General features: G+C 42.9%; 1 protein-coding gene across 14 annotated transcripts in view; it reads right to left on the reverse strand.

Moving 5' to 3' along the window:
• The window catches only part of SRRM1 (serine and arginine repetitive matrix 1), a 98,226-nt gene that overhangs the window by 50,679 nt on the left and 31,029 nt on the right, over positions 1–16,518 (reverse strand). For 7 of the 14 annotated variants that reach the window (XM_069756926.1, XM_069756929.1, XM_069756923.1 and 4 more), the window contains exons 3-6: positions 13,374–13,496; positions 3,520–3,690; positions 329–408; positions 34–255 (exon numbers count right to left, since the gene is read on the reverse strand). In XM_069756926.1, the coding sequence (XP_069613027.1) occupies positions 34–255; positions 329–408; positions 3,520–3,690; positions 13,374–13,496 (596 nt within the window). Of the gene's footprint in view, positions 1–33; positions 256–328; positions 409–3,519; positions 4,328–13,001; positions 13,130–13,373; positions 13,497–16,518 lie in introns of all 14 variants that reach the window. The other 7 variants (XM_069756932.1, XM_069756934.1, XM_069756930.1 and 4 more) reach the window with 2 other exon arrangements.

The raw sequence follows: 16,518 nt of genomic DNA on the forward strand, positions 1-16,518 counted from the left end.
TAGCCGTGTTAGAATGAGTTCTCTCATAGTTACCTAGAGGATGTGGCCTCTTGTACAGATGGCTCCTTCACTTTAAGTGATGTTTCAGGTTCTTGGACTTCTGGCTCTCTTTTATCAAAAAGTGGAGAAGGACTGGGACTTTTTGTCTTGTGCCGTGGTGAATGAGAGTGGCTTCTCTTCCGCTCTCTTCTGCTAGGAGACCTCCTGCGAGGTGAGGATGATCTCCTCCTTGGTGAAGATGACCTAGATTTTCGCCTAAATAAAGGAGATTTAGATCAGGCTCACATTAAAAAACATAGAAGCAAGCAACAAAAGAATTGCAAATCACCTTCTTGGACTTCTAGATCGATCTCTTTTATCTCGGTCATCATCTTGCTTCTTCAAAGATGCTATTTTCTCTTGCTCAATCTAGAAGTCACAAAAGTAAAAAGATCAGTGATTTTATATGCGAGAATAAACTGATCATCATAAATTATGTTAAAATGTATTGTATGGGTTGTTATAGACGTGAAGATACCAAATCAGTGTGCAAAGTATGGCTGTATACATTTTTTTTCTTTACTATTCTCTTATGATTACTTTTCATAATCCTTAAACAAATTTTTCATTTGATCTTTTTAAAACTATAATGTATGGGTGCATACAAACACTTGGGATACAAGTGAATGAGCTGTGAAATTGAAAGCAAAAAGATTTGTTCCTAAGGCTGGGTTCAGACGAGCTTAAGAAAAATAGACCGATTTTAACCAAGAAAAGGGACAAGGGGTGGGGGGTAAACCATAGACTTGAATGGTCAATTCTCATCCAATATATGGAAGGGAACAGTGTATGCTGAAATTTTTTTTCAAACAGACATTCAGTCTTTGTGAAAACCAGACATTTGAACAGCCCAAATGACTTATATTGGCAAGTGTCAAGTCTGATTTTTACTCGAACACCACATGTCTCTATTACAAGCTCAATCTGTCAGCTAAAGGCATGTTCTGCTGACTAGTCACTTTCATGTTTATTTCAATAGGGAGAGGGAAGCACTATATTGACAGACACCGCTGGTAATAGAGTATGCCTGGTGGCATGTAAGAAACAAGCCTGTTAAATTTTTATATGACTCACTAGTGGTCATCAAGCAAGTTGCGAGATTCCCACACATAAGAGACATACAACTCAGCCAGATCAGATTTATTTGTATGACCAGCTTACCGAAAGTATGGATATAAGTATTCAAGAAAAAGAGGAGGGGAGAGAGGGAAGGTTAGGAGCTTGACACGCCGAGACATGCATCTGTAAGCCGTTGCAAATGAATGTAGCTGGTGGGTGCCGTACCTGCTGGTGATTTCAGCTGAAGTAGAAGAAAGGAAAAGGGAATATCCAGCACGTCCATCCAGTGTAAGTAAAATATCCAAAATTTATTAGAGCATTGTAAAAAAAACAATATTAAAAAAGAGAGAGACCCTCTGTGCCTGACGCGTTTCTGGCGCACCACGGCGCCCTTAGTCATAGGAACTAATACCATATAAATGAACAGGTTTATATATAGCAAGGAACCAATCAGACATGGCAATCAATTACATTGAAAAAAGCTGCAGCTAAACACACATAACAAGACTTTTTTCTCCTATTTCAAATACATTGAAATGGCATGAATATATACTTTAAATTGCCGCAAAATCTATCTGTTAGTTCAATATATGTAAAAAAGATCATTCCTGTAATTCATACCGTGTGGATGTTTAGTGTCTAAAGTCAGAATCCAAAAGGCTTCCCGCAGTGCTAATTGTTTCTTCCAATCTCCACCCCTAGGTGACTGACTAACCCTTTCTATGCCAAAAAATGAAAAATCTGATAGGTCTCCTTTATGTACAGAAATAAAATGTTTCGTAGCCCCAGAATAACCTAAATTATTGTTATTTATATTTGCCATGTGTTCTGAAATTCTTTTTTTTTAATTTTCCTTGTGGTGTAACCTATATAGCAAATGTTGCAAGCCTTACATTTTATGCAGTATATAACGTGGTCAGAATCACAATTAATAAATGATTTTATATTATAAGTAACATTGTGATTCGAGGAAAAGGTAGTTCATGGCTATCAATAAAAGGTTTTTTCAAATGTTCTGGTAACAGATGTAATGTCTGCCAATTTGCAGACAACAAAAGAACTACCTTTTCCTCGAATCACAATGTTACTTATAATATAAAATCATTTATTAATTGTGATTCTGACCACATTATATACTGCATAAAATGTAAGGCTTGCAACATTTGCTATATAGGTTACACCACAAGGAAAATTAAAAAAAAAGAATTTCAGAACACATAGCAAATATAAATAACAATAATTTAGGTTATTCTGGGGCTACGAAACATTTTATTTCTGTACATAAAGGAGACCTATCAGATTTTTCATTTTTTGGCACAGAAAGGGTAAGTCAGTCACCTAGAGGTGGAGATTGGAAGAAACAATTAGCACTGCGGGAAGCCTTTTGGATTCTGACTTTAGACACTAAACATCCACACGGTATGAATTACAGGAATTATCTTTTTTACATATATTGAACTAACAGATAGATTTTGCGGCAATTTAAAGTATATATTCCTGCAATTTCAATGTATTTGAAATAGGAGAAAAAAGTCTTGTTATGTGTGTTTAGCTGCAGCTTTTTTCAATGTAATTGATTGCTATGTCTGTGATTGGTTCCTTGCTATATATAAACCTGTTCATTTATATGGTATTAGTTCCTATGACTAAGGGCGCCGTGGTGCGCCAGAAACGCGTCAGGCACAGAGGGTCTCTCTCTCTCTTTTTTAATATTGTTTTTTAAAATGCTCTAATAAATTTTGGATATTTTACTTACATTGGATGGACGTGCTGGATATTCCCTTTTCCTTTCTTCTATGGATATAAGTACTATATTTTCCGGTGTATAAGAAGACTTTTTAACCCCTGAAAATCTTCTCAAGAGTCAGGGGTCGTCTTATACGGCGTGTGCGGTCCGGATGGTTCCCAGGGTCTAGAGGAGAGGAGACTCCTTCAGGCCCTGGGATCCATATTCATGTAAAAAAAAAAAAAAAAAAGAATAAAAAGAAAAAATATGGATATACTTACCTTCCGACGGCCCCCGACTCTCAGTGGTGCAAGCGGCGGCTTCCGTTCCCAGGGATGCATTGCGTGAAGGACCAGAGATGACGTCCATCCTTGGGAATGGAAGCCGCCGCTTGCACCGTTGAGAGCCGGGGGCCGTCGGAAGATAAGTATATCCATATTTTTTCTTTTTTTACACGAATATGGATCCCAGGGCATGAAGGAGAGTCTCCTCTCCTCCAGACCCTGGGAACCATCCGGACCGCACACGCCGTATAAGACGACACCGGACGTATAAGATGACCCCCATCTTATACGGCGAGTATATCCCAAACTCCATATTTTATATGGAAAAGTTGGGTGTCGTCTTATACGCCCAGTCTTATACACCTGAAAATACGATAAGTGTGGAAATAAATACCTCAAAATTACACATACCTGTCTCTGCTTTATTTCTTCTTTCTTTAATTCAAGAAATGCAGTAGGAATACCAGCAATGTTTTCTTGTGCACTCAAAAGTAAGGGCCATAACTCTCCCATGAACTCCCGAGCATTTTTGCCATTTAGGAAGCCAGTCAAGTTAATCTGCATCATTTTAGAGTCTGGATTCTGTAGAAAAAAATAAAAAATAAAACAGGAAGATTTACAGTTGATTACTGAAAGCATTATTATTTTTACGCACCATGTGATTTTTATATGCAACTAGTTTGTACAGTTGTAAAAAAAAAAGATCTAGCTTTGCCCATGTCTTTGCAGCTTATATTCTGCAAAAGATTAGTTTACCTTATCAAATGGCCTGTTAATCCTTTGTGGTTGTTGTAGAAAGATGCAAACACTACTTAGCATCTATCTTACATACTCACTAGAAAGTGGTACTCTCTGCCTATAACTTACTATATCTTTGCAGGCTAGAAGGATTTAATGCATTCCCCTGCAATGTATAAAGTCCATACACTACACTGATGGGCGATACGTTGAGACCAGGTATAGTCCAAAAGGCTTAAAAGGTTGCTCAACAATACTGGACAATTTGACACATTATTTGCTTAGTCAAGCAATGGGTCCATGTGACAAGCACAGCGAGACAGCATAAAGTACAGATTCCAGCAGTCTTCAGCCTCTTCTCAGAACCTTGGGGAGGTTTTAAGGATCTCCAAGTTCCCCTGGAGAGAAAGGTGTTCACGTGGCTTGCTTCCGACTGCCTACAGCAACTCAACCACCTTGAGTTTAATGTTATATCATTTATCTAAATTGCAAAAAATGAACAAGCAATAATGAGTATACAGCTCGTTAAACTCATGTTTGATAAACAGAAATATACAAAAAAAAGAGATTGTATTAAACTGTTCAAGTGTCCAATCAAATCAGGACTATACTAATTGCATTATGAAACTGACGTTTAGTAGTAGTAGCGTAGGACAAGTACACCATAATAAAAAAATTTAAAACAAAAATACAAGCTGGTAGAATCTCAAGTTTGGAAGCGACCTATGGAGCAATTAACTTTTCAGGGGTTAGTTATTGTCACCCCAAAAACGCCAATTAAACTGCATGAACACATATATAGCGGAAATAGCCTCTATAAAAAGCATACCAGGCATATACAATTTAACTTAATATTTGCTGAAAATATACTGTACTTTTATTTAATATGCACTTGAGGGCACACCTTTGGTGTGGCCTATGTGTTGGTGCACCGTTACACCCTCCTCCTCCTATTTGTATATTAAAGACAGTCCTTTATCTTGATTGACAGCGTTCAGCTGATGTGAGTGAACACTGTCTAAAAATCAGTTTGCGTGTCTATTAAAGGGAACCTGTCACCCCCAAAATCAAAGATGAGCTAAGCCCACGAGCATCAGGGGCTTATCTACAGAATTCTGGAATGCTGTAGTTAAGCCCCCGATGTTACCTGAAAGATGAGAAAAAGAGGTTAGATTATACTCACCTGGGGTGGGGGGGGGGCTGTCCGATCCGATGGGCGTCGCTGTCCGGTCAAGCACCTCCTATCTTCATAGGAAGACGTCCTCTTCTTGTCTTCACGTTGCGGCGCAGGCGTACTTCGTCTCTGACCTTTCCCTGCGCACTGCAGTACTTTGCTCTGCCCTCAACAGGGCAGACAAAGTACGCCTGTGCTGGAACCGCAGCGGGAATACAAGAAGAGGACGTCATCATAAGAAGATGGGAGGCCCCAGACCGCGACGCCCATCGGACCGGACCGCGACACCCATCGGACCGGACTGCAGCGGGACCGCCCCTGGGTGAGTATAATGAACCGCTTTTACTCATCTTTCAGGTTACATCGGGGGCTTATCTACAGCATTACAGAATTCTGCAGATAAGCCCCTGATGCTGGTCGGCTTAGCTCATCTTCGATTTTGGGGGTGACAGGTTCCCTTTAATGGGCACTGAAACTGGAAGAGTACGGCAGCTCTCTTTAAGAGACAATGAAGCTGCTAGCTTGCTACACTTCTGAGTGCATTGAGCAACAGCCGGTTCAGACATAACGGTGCACCAAGACAAAGGCAATGTCAAGGATGCGCCGAAGAGCCCTCAGTGGCATATTAAATAAAAGTAGATTTTTTTTTAGCAAATATTAAGTTAAACTGTATGTGCCTGGTATATTTACACAGGATACAGCTCCTATAAACATGTTTATGCAGTTTAACTAGCACTTTGGCGGTGACAGACTTGCCTTAACAGTGGACTGTTTAAGATAATGGAGCGCTACTCCTCAATACCCTGATGTCCACAGGTCAGACTGCATGTACATCACAGAATCGCACTGAAGAGGTATTGTCATCTTATATTAAAGGGGTTGTCCAGTCCAAACCGATAAGTTCGCAGTTACTCTATTCATCTGTTTCTGAGTCGGGACCAGAGAGTACGTATGTGTTATACATACTACCGGGACAGAAGTCGTCTAGTGGGTGTGATTTCACTCCATACACTTGCATTGAACGAGGCTGCACCCCGTCTAGTGACGTGGCCGTCCGGTGGGCATTGGGCCTGCTAGAGGTTGCAGCCTCACTCCATACAAGTGTATGGAAGCGAGGCTGCGCCCACTGGCCAGGAATATGTATAACTCATACATACGCTCCGGTCCAGACTCAGAAACGGGCGAATCCCCGCAGCACACAGTATGCGCTGGGGGATTCATAAGTCTGCAGTCACACAGAGTGACAGCAGACTTATTGATTTGGAACGGACAGTCCCTTTAAGTCATCATATGTCCTATGCGGAATAAGAGAGTGTTATATAAGCAAAGCATAATAAATAATGGTAGGGTTCAAAGCACAGTCTTTAGGGCGGGCACCACCACTTTAACATCTATTAATTATGTCTGTTCTGTCAGAATTTTGGGGATTAATAAGGATCATTGTTACACGTTATAATTGCGGAGTTCAGTAGATACGTGTAGTCTTTTGTAGTGTTTGCTGTGGAGAAAGAAGGGGCTGGAATGTTTGGGATGTCACAACTATATGGATGTACAAATGCATTTAAAAAAATTTTTAGCAGGTGCCAAATTTCTTGTTGTGCATTATTTCTATTAAAGTCCATGATAGATTTTAAATAAATATAAAACTGAACCTTAAAAGGGTACCTCCGATTAAAAAACAGCTTTTAGTAAAATCAATGATACAATGCCTCTTACTCATTAGGCTACCCTCCCCTCAAAGTGTTCATTTATTCTGAATTGCCAGGTAAAATCCATCTCCATAGATGAGACTGCTTTTCAGATTAATTGACAGATTAGGATACATGCTCCCCATAGACTGGAAGTAGGTGCTATGATGTCTCCCATGCAGCATATAGAGGAGATACTACCCACAATCTCTGCAGCTCGCCATTAGAAGCAGTAGTATGTAGGACATTACACAGCAGTATGGAGGGATGTAGCAGTGAATTCAGTGTGGCAGTGAGCGAATACTATTAGAAAGCCAACCATTAGCAGCATCTGTGCATCTCTCACTCTGCTGCTGATTCGTCTTCCTGTCCTCTCTATGGACCTCTATGGGCAGCATGTACCTGGATTCCTAATTAACCTTACCACCTTCCTGTAGGAGTCAGTCTTCAGAGCCATACCCTTATTCCACTGACATAGCCATATAAGGGCTTATGTTGGTGGGATGAGTTGTAGATTTGAATGACATCATTCATTTAACCATATACTGTACTATTAAGTGGGATGAAATGGTGAAAAATTTGTAGACCGATGGCTCCATTTTTCAATTCACATAGATGTATGAGGTCTTTTTTTGTCTGTGGCGACCTGTATTTTGTATTGCTAGGTTTTGTTTTTTTCTCTTTACAGCAATTACCTTATGGGTTAAGTTTATATTATGATACTATTTTTTAGACCGCGTTCAGTATTTGTAAGACAAAATCAGGAGTGGGTGAAAAATACATAAGTGGTGCATATGTTTCTATTATACTGATGTAAAATGCTGAGCAAATACCGAATGAGTGAATGTGGCCTTATTTTTACAATAGCAAAATGGTGACTTTTTTTATTCAATGACTTCAAATTTTTGTACCGTAAATAATTTTTACGAGCAGCACGGTGGCTCCCTGGTTAGCACTGTCACTTTGCAGCGCTGGGATCCTGGGTACAAATCCCACCAAGAACAACATCTGCAAGGAGTTTGTATGTCCTCCCCGTGTTTGCGTGGTTTCCTCCGGGTACAGGTGAGCCCGAATGGGGACAGTGATTATAATGTATGTGAAGTGCGGTGGAATAGGATAGTACTATATAAGTATGATAAATAGTAAACTAACATTTTTTAGTCTCCCCAGGGAAGTTGGGATTATTTGATCATTTGCAAAATATACTACAACTCCTTTGTATTGAAATAAGAATCTATTCCAGTGGTGCCCAACCCGGAGCTCACGAGCCACAAATGGCTCGCCAACTCCTGACATGTGGCTCGCCGACAGTCACAGGAAAAAAGTCCCCAGGGTGCCGGCCCGCTGCCTGTAATACCTGCCCAGGGCCGGCGTCAGCACCCTGGCAAGTGCCGGGGCCCTGAGCAGGCAGGGGGCCCATTCGCCGCAGGGGACACTGGCGGGCTATGGTGGACCCACCCCTGTTCCGGGCCCTGGCACTTGCAATACCTACCTCTCCCGGTTCCAGCGCTGCAGCGTCTACCATTCTCTGGCTGACGTCCAGGTCAGAGGGCGCGATGACATCAGGCAGAGGGCGCACACTGGTAAGCACTCACAGCACAAAGAGCAGGAAGACGCTGAGGAGTCCAGAGCAGAGCAGCGACAAGCAACGAGAGGTATTTCATTTTTTTTTTTTTATATTTGGAGCAATATATGGGGACCTTCAGAAGGGGCCCATATATGGAGCATTATATAGGGCTAATTCTATATGGAGCATCTTGTGGGGCCAATTTAATATGGAGCATCTCATGGGGCCAATTCTATATTGAGCATCTTATGGGGCAAATTCTATATGGAGCTTCTTAATGGGGCCATTTCTATATGGAGCTTCTTCAAGGGAACCTGTCACCCCCAAAATGTTCGTTGAGCTAAGCCCACCGGCATCAGGGGCTTATCTACAGCATTCTGTAATGCTGTAGATAAGCCCCCGATGTATCCTGAAAGATGAGAAAAAGACGTTAGATGATACTCACCTAGGGGCGGTCCCGCACCTCCCATCTTCATAGGATGAAGTCCTCTTCTTGTCTTCACGCTGCGGCTCTGGCGCACTTTGTCTGCCCTGTTTAGGGCAGAGCAAAGTACTGCAGTGCGCAGGGCCTCTCTGACCTTTCCCAGCGCCTGCGCACTGCAGTACTTTGCTCTGCCCTCAACAGGACAGACAAGGTACACCTACGCCGGAGCCTGAAGACAAGAAGGGGACGTCATCGTAAGAAGATGGGAGGCCCCGGACCGGACCGCCCACCGCAGCGGGACCGCCCCTGGGTGAGTATAATCTAACCTCTTTTTGTCGTCTTTCAGGTTACATCGGGGACTTATGTACAGCATTCCAGAATGCTGTAGATAAGCCCCTGATGCCAGTGGGCTTAGCTCAACTTCCATTTTGGGGGTGACAGGTTCCTTTTAATGGGGCCAATTCTATATGGAGCTTCTTAATGGGGCTTCTTAATGGGACCAATTCTATATGGAGCTTCTTAATGGGGCCAATTCTATATGGAGCTTCTTAATGGGGCCAATTCTATATGGAGCTTCTTAATGGGGCCAATTCTATATGGAGCTTCTTAATGGGGCCAATTCTATAGGGAGCTTCTTAATGGGGCCAATTCTATATGGAGCTTCTTAATGTGGCCAATTTAATATGGAGCTTCTTATGGGGCAAATTCTATATGGAGCTTCTTAATGGGGCCAATTCTATATGGAGCTTCTTAATGGGGCCAATTCTATATGGAGCTTCTTAATGGGGCCAATTCTATATGGAGCTTCTTAAAGGGAAGGTACCGCGTTGGTAGGTCATTAATGTAGCATAACATGCTGCTATAAGCAAGTTTGAAATTCATGTGAAACATATTTCATGTGTTATATGAGTTTAAAGAATGCACTGGGGGCTGACATCTTGGTTTTGCAGCAGTAGCAGGGCACTATCAGTGTCAGATTACGGCACCCCATGGACATAGGAGATAATAGACCGGCGCTGACCCTATCTCTAACATTGTAGCAGCATTAGCATTGAGCTGGGCACGCCTCTGTGGGCTGCACAACTCACTGCTGTAGGTGTGACTAGCTGCCATTTTATTATAGCCCTGTGCTCTGTATCGCAGGACAGAAGAAGCCCTCACTGCTCCTCTGTACTCCAAGCAGGCACACATCCTCTGCTCCTCACATGCTGCCCTGTGTCGTCCTCCTGCTGTGTCTCTGCCTCCCCCTCACACACAGTCCCTGTGATCTCCGGTAAGCTGCACTCACAGCCTGCAGAGAGGGAGGTGACACCTGGAGAGAGAGAGAGAGCAGGGCAGCTGACAGGACAGGGATTAAGGTGGGGGAAGGGGGATGGCAAGGATGTTATTCACAAAAAATGCTGCTGAGCCCACTGTGTTCTGCTCCTCTGTAAACAAGCTGTGCCTCTGATGCAGTAACTGCTGGTGATAGCAGGTCACAGGGCAGTCACACACAAAATGGTGCTGCCCTGTGATGCTGCTCTTCATTCTTACTGTTAGCAGAAAATTTGGGGCAGTAACTGCTGACATCACCATTTCCCTCCCCTTTTGAGTGGTCTAATATCCCTGGAGCAGAGCTGCTAAATCTTACTATAGTTGCTTGAGGTCTAAAACAGAAAATGCTCCCCCTAGTGGTAAATATGTATATTTGTAGAAAAATATATAATATTTTTCATATAGAAATGTTTGCAAACAGTGCAAACATTGCATTAATACATTTTAATTACTATTTTAAGCTTAATTTCACAAAAAAACAAAATACAAGAAAACTGGTGGCACCTTCCCTTTAAAGGGAACCTGTCACCCCCAAAATGGTAGTTGAGCTAAGACCACCGGCATCAGGGGCTTATCTACAGCATTCTGGAATGCTGTAGATAAGCCCCCGATATATCCTGAAAGATGGGAAAGAGGTTAGATTATAATTACCCAGGGGCATTCCCGCTGCGGTCCGGTCCGATGGGCATTGCGGTCCGGTGCCTCCCATCTTCATAAGATGACGTCCTTGTCTTGTCTTCAGGCTGCGGCTCCGGCGTACTTTGTCTACCCTGTTGAGGGCAGAGCAAAGTACTGCAGTGCGCAGGCGCTGGGCCTCTCTGACCTTTCCTGGTGCCTGCGCACTGCAAAACTTTGCTCAACAGGGCAGACAAAGTACGCCTGCGCCGGAGCTGCGGCGTGAAGACAAGAAGAGGGCGTGATCGTAAGAAGATGGGAGGCCCCGGACCGCGACGCCCACTGCAGAGGGACCGCCCCTGGGTGAGTATAATCTAACCTCTTTCTCATCTTTCAGGTTACATCGGGGACTTATCTACTGTAGATAAGCCCTTGATGCCGGTGGGCTTAGCTCAACTTCCATTTTGGGGGTGACAGGTTCCCTTTAATGGGGCCAATTCTATATGGAGCTTCTTAATGGAGCCAATTTAATATGGGGCTTCTTAATGGGGCCAATTCTATATGGAGCCTCTTAGGCTACGTGCACAAGTTGTGGAAAGTCCATTTACCGGGGGGAGGGTTGCGGATTTTACATCTGCGGATTCCTATTATGGAGCAGGCGTAAGCCGCTGCGGAATCCGCACAAAGAATTGACATGCTGCGGAATAAACAACGCTACGTTTCCGCGCGTTTTTTCCGCAGCATGTGCACTGCAAATTTTGTTTTCCATAGGTTTACATGGTACTGTAAACTCAGGGAAAAAAGCTGCGAATCCGCAGCGTCGAAACCGCTGTGGATCCGCAGCAAAATCCGCAACGTGTGCACATACACTCATGGGGCCAATTCTATATGGAGCTTTTTAATGGAGCCAATTCTATTTGGAGCTTCTTAATGGAGCATCTTATGGGGCCAATTCAATATGGAGCAGTAAAAGGGGCCAATAATATATGAAGCATCTTATGGCACTGTTAAAGGGTATTGACTTTTAAGATTGCTACTTGCAATAGGTGGCACTAGAGTTCAAGTCCTATTTGACTAAGCAATTTGCATATCAATAATGTAAAATACATAAGGATAGAGTGAAAGTGAAAATCTGCATGTTATTATTTGTACCTTCTCTAGGTTTTTCTATGACTTTATCTGCATTGTGGCTCTCGACCAACTTTCATTGCGGAATGTGGCTCTCAAGGTAAGAAAGATTGTGGACCCCTTATCTATACAGTTATATCATACCTTATATCTTTAACACCCTTCACCTGGGATTAAGCCCTTAATGACAACCAATATGTCATTTTACTGACCTGAGATATAAGAGAATAATATCCCCATACAGGAGACAATCCAGCAGCTGTCGGCTGTGCACTATAGCTGACAACTTCCTGCATCACTAACAATCAGTGTTGGCACCATCCATATTTGTTTACCCCCTTAGATGCTGCTGACAATAGTGACTACATCATATAAATGGTAAACATAGTGTGGGGGCTTCCTCTTTATCTTCATTGGTACCCCTGAGATCATGATCGTGTGGACCTAATGTTTGCCATGGCATTTCGTGGCCAAATAGCGGTCTTAGAGTCTGCCGGCTATAGTAACTTGTTCAGAAGTTAGTGATATTTAGGTGGTAAAAATACACTTTTTAATTCCTGTCATGTCTCTTTGCATTAATTCCTGAAGATCACCTGAAGGGTTAATAAACTACCTGACAGCAGTTTTTAATATGTCGAGGGTTGCTGTTTTTAAAATAGTATCACTTTTTTTGGGGGGGGTCCAATATATAGGACCCCCAAAGTCACTTCAAACCTGGATAGGTCCCTAAAAAAATATTTTTGTAAAGTTTCCTTGGAAAAATTACAGATACGTTTTTAAAATGTTATCAAAATAAAATAACATTGTACAAATGGTGCTGAGTTAAAGCAGGCATGAGCGAAATGTTATTTATTAATGTTTTGCTATTGTATGACTATCTAGATTAATGGGATATTTAAAGTTTTAAAGTTTAGTTATTCTTTAAATGTCACTGACATTATACTTGTATGATTTAATTGTGGGATGCATTTAATAATCGGAGGTACACTTTAAAGTCTACAGTAATTCTTTTTGATCTACATTCGTAAAATTAGCACTAGATCACTAAACATTTTTCTCGCCACATCATTTTTCAAAATGGACTTTGGATTTTTGCTTTGAATGTTGCAAGGCTACGATATGCCAGTGAACAGGGAATGTATTTTCAATACATATTCTTACCACCTGTCTATAAATCATACATACGTTTACTGTTCCTTTTATGTTTTTTTTTTTTTTTTGCTCATCCACTGTAACACAACTCACCTCCAGAACACACACTGCATCATCAAGAGTTGGGTCAGAGCGACATTGGACACTCACTCTGCTGTGCCCTAAATAGTTGATGGTGCTATACTTCACACGCAAGGAATAACTTCCAATTTGGTTCAGGCCTTTTAAATCATAAATCACATCATCATTAGAAAACTGCCATCTAACCCATTTTACACAGCAAAACAATAACTTCTTCCTGACTCACAGTCTGAATGCCATGTACCACCAGCTAAGTATAATCCACCACAATGGTTTTATACAATTTGAATGTTCACACAATGCACATGCGATGCTACATAAAAAAGATCTTTGCTTGTCACACACACATTTTAACATCATGGTCTGAAACCTTCAAGGAGATACCTTCACTTCCAGTTGGTTGAAAATAAAGTCTATAACCACATCATCCTCGAAGCCTAAGATTTCTGTTACGCGCTTTGTTATCCAAGGCTTTATGACTTCCAGATTTACTTTGCTCATTTCCACCTGTAAATAGAAGGTATCCATGAATACATTTTGCTTTTGCAATTACTCAATTACTACTCAGCAGAATGCAGATTGGAAATAGAAACCAAACAGTTTTTCTAATTTGTGGTTTAAAACCTTTCCCAGAAAATATACAATTGCTGAGGCACCATGGCTAGAACCTAGATGGGAGTCCAAAATCTCCTGTCCCTTCTCAACACAAAATGGCTATGAGGAAACTAAATAGAGTGGCAGTGGAGCGTGTGTGCTGACAATGTATCCAAACACTACGGGACTGAGAAATGGAACTACAGTTATCCGTGTAAGGGGAGGTTCACATTGCGTTAATGCAGCCCGTTCTACACGTGTTAAACGGGCTGCATTAACGCAAGTGCCGATATGCCATCGCTCTAGCGCAGACAGAGCTAGCAGATGCTCTATCTGCACTAGTGGTGACGGACCCGGAAACGCTGCAGCCCGCGTCTCCGGGTCCGTCACTCAATGACGGCACATCGCTAGCACACGCCCATTATGGGCGTGCGCTAGCGATGCGCCAGAAATAGAGCTCAATGGCAGCATTAGGCAAGATAAACAGAAACATTTTTTCCCTCAGGTGTCATCCTAATTGCTTTCTTTTAATTGCTTTCCTTTTTTTTTTTTCACTGAAGGGTTGTGTTTATGCAAGAAATTTGTGAGACACAGATACAAAACACATGCTTATTGGAAGGATTCCATTTAGCCTTTGTGCGCATCAAGGATTAATAGCTGGTTCTGATCTGCAAAATCAGACCACAATCAAAAGTGATCTTTGTCACACTGATCTCACTAAAATATTTTCTTTTATTGGATGTGGGAAAAAAGTTTAAAAAAAATTCAGACAGCACTCAGATATTTCACATGAATGCGTGAAAGCAGCCTCAGTCTAAGACTTTCTTCAGAAAAAAAAAAACGATTCAATTTCCATGCATTAATAATTTAAACAAATTATACAAGGCAAAAATACAGATTTCTATGGTAATAAGACATACACATAAAATGGATTCTATATAGATGGTGTGCGCATTGCATCCATTTTTTTTTTTTGTACAGCTATTGAAATATATAGGTGGGTCTCATCCAAAAAGAGGATGAGACAATTGAATGCTGTAATTTTTTGTGAAATAAACGTTCATGTGACAAATTGATTAACACTACTCCATGTGCTGTCCATTATGTTTGTGCGCAAGTACCCTTAATGCCCATAATCTGAGAATAAAAATAAAAAAACAGCTATGATTCAACACTACTGGGCATTTTGGGATAATTACCGTATATACTCGAGTATAAGCCAAGTTTTTCAGCACATTTTTTTGTGCTGAAAACGCTTCCCTCGGTTCATACTCGAGTGAGGTGTCCAGAACATAGAGCGGAAGGGTCAGCGGCGGAGCAGTGGGTCAAAGGAGGCAGGAGCCGACTGCAGCGGCTAACTCCTGTGCCCACTGCTAAAGAGAAATGAATATTCACTGAACTGGCAATGAATATTCATTTCTCTGTAATAGCGCGCACAGTGTCAGCTCCATCAGCTACTGGGCGGTCACGTGTGCCGCTACTTAAGAGAAAAGAATATTCACCTCTCTCTACTCCCATGGGCGTGGAGAGAGGTGAATATTCATTTCTCTTAAGTAGCGGCACACGTGACCGCCCGGCGGCTGACACAGTGCGCGCTACTTAATACTCGCTGCCCTCCACGCATATAGTTCTGGAGTGGAGAGCGGTGAGTATTCTGGCAGCTGTCCTCTGCTTGTGAGCAGCGATTGACGTCCCTGCCATGCGCTGCTTACAAGCATAAACCGGCTGCTGGCAACGGAACAAGACGCTACGAGGGAGCAGAAAGGTAAGTATAATGTTTTTTTTGTTTGTTTGTTTTATAGGTGAAATAGGGGACAAGGATAGGGATGAGGAGCCATGCAGACAAGGATAGGGATGAGGAGCCATGCAGACAAGGACAGGGATGAGGAGCCATGCAGACAAGGACAGGGATGAGGAGCCATGCAGACAAGGACAGGGATGAGGAGCCATGCAGACAAGGATAAGGATGGGGGCCATGCAGACAAGGATAGGGATGAGGAACCATGCAGACAAGGATAGGGATGAGGAGCCATGCAGACAAGGATAGGAATGAGGAGCCATGCAGACAAGGATAGGGATGAGGAGCCATGCAGACAAGGATAGGGATGAGGAGCCATGCAAACCAGGATATGGATGAGGGAACAATGTATACCAGAATAGGGGTGAGGAGCCATGCATACCAGGAAGGGGATGAGGGACAATGCGTACCAGGCTTTTACTCGAGTCAATAAGGGATGGGGCCACGCATACATTGATAGGGATGGGGCCACGCATACAAGGATAGGGATGGAGCCATGCATGCAAGGTTAGGAATGGAGCCACGCATACAAGGATAGGAATGAACAGCCAAGCAGACAAGGATAGGGATAATGAGCCATGCAGGAAAGGATAGGGATGAGGAGCCATGCAGACAAGTATAGGGATGAGGCGCCGTAAGTACCACGATATGAATGAGGGGACAATGTATACCAGGATAGGTATGAGGAGCCATGCATACCAGGATAGGTATGAGGAGCCATGCATACCAGGATTGGGATGAGGAACCATGCCTACCTGGTTAAGGGGGCCATGCATACCAGGATAGGGATGAGGAGCCACGCAGACAAGGATAGGGATGAGGGGGACAATGCATACCAGGCTTAAACTCGAGTCAATAAGTTTCCTTTTTTTTTTTAAGGTAAAAATCAGGTGCCTCAGCTTAGGCTGGGTTCCCATTGCGTTATGGGACCGCGTTAAACGGACAGCGTTGCACGGCGAAATTAACGCCGTGCAACGCGTCCGTTAACGCGCCCATTCACGCTAATGGGAACGCGCTACACTAGCGTGTGCCATGTTCGGCACGCGCTAGCGACACGCCGGAGATTCCTGGCGCGCCGCGGACGCTGCTTGCAGCGTCCGAGGCGCGCCCGCGGTCCGTTCCCCGCTCTCGCAGATC

The sequence above is a fragment of the Ranitomeya imitator genome, chromosome 3, assembly GCF_032444005.1.
Source record: "Ranitomeya imitator isolate aRanImi1 chromosome 3, aRanImi1.pri, whole genome shotgun sequence".
Lineage (NCBI taxonomy): Eukaryota > Metazoa > Chordata > Amphibia > Anura > Dendrobatidae > Ranitomeya > Ranitomeya imitator.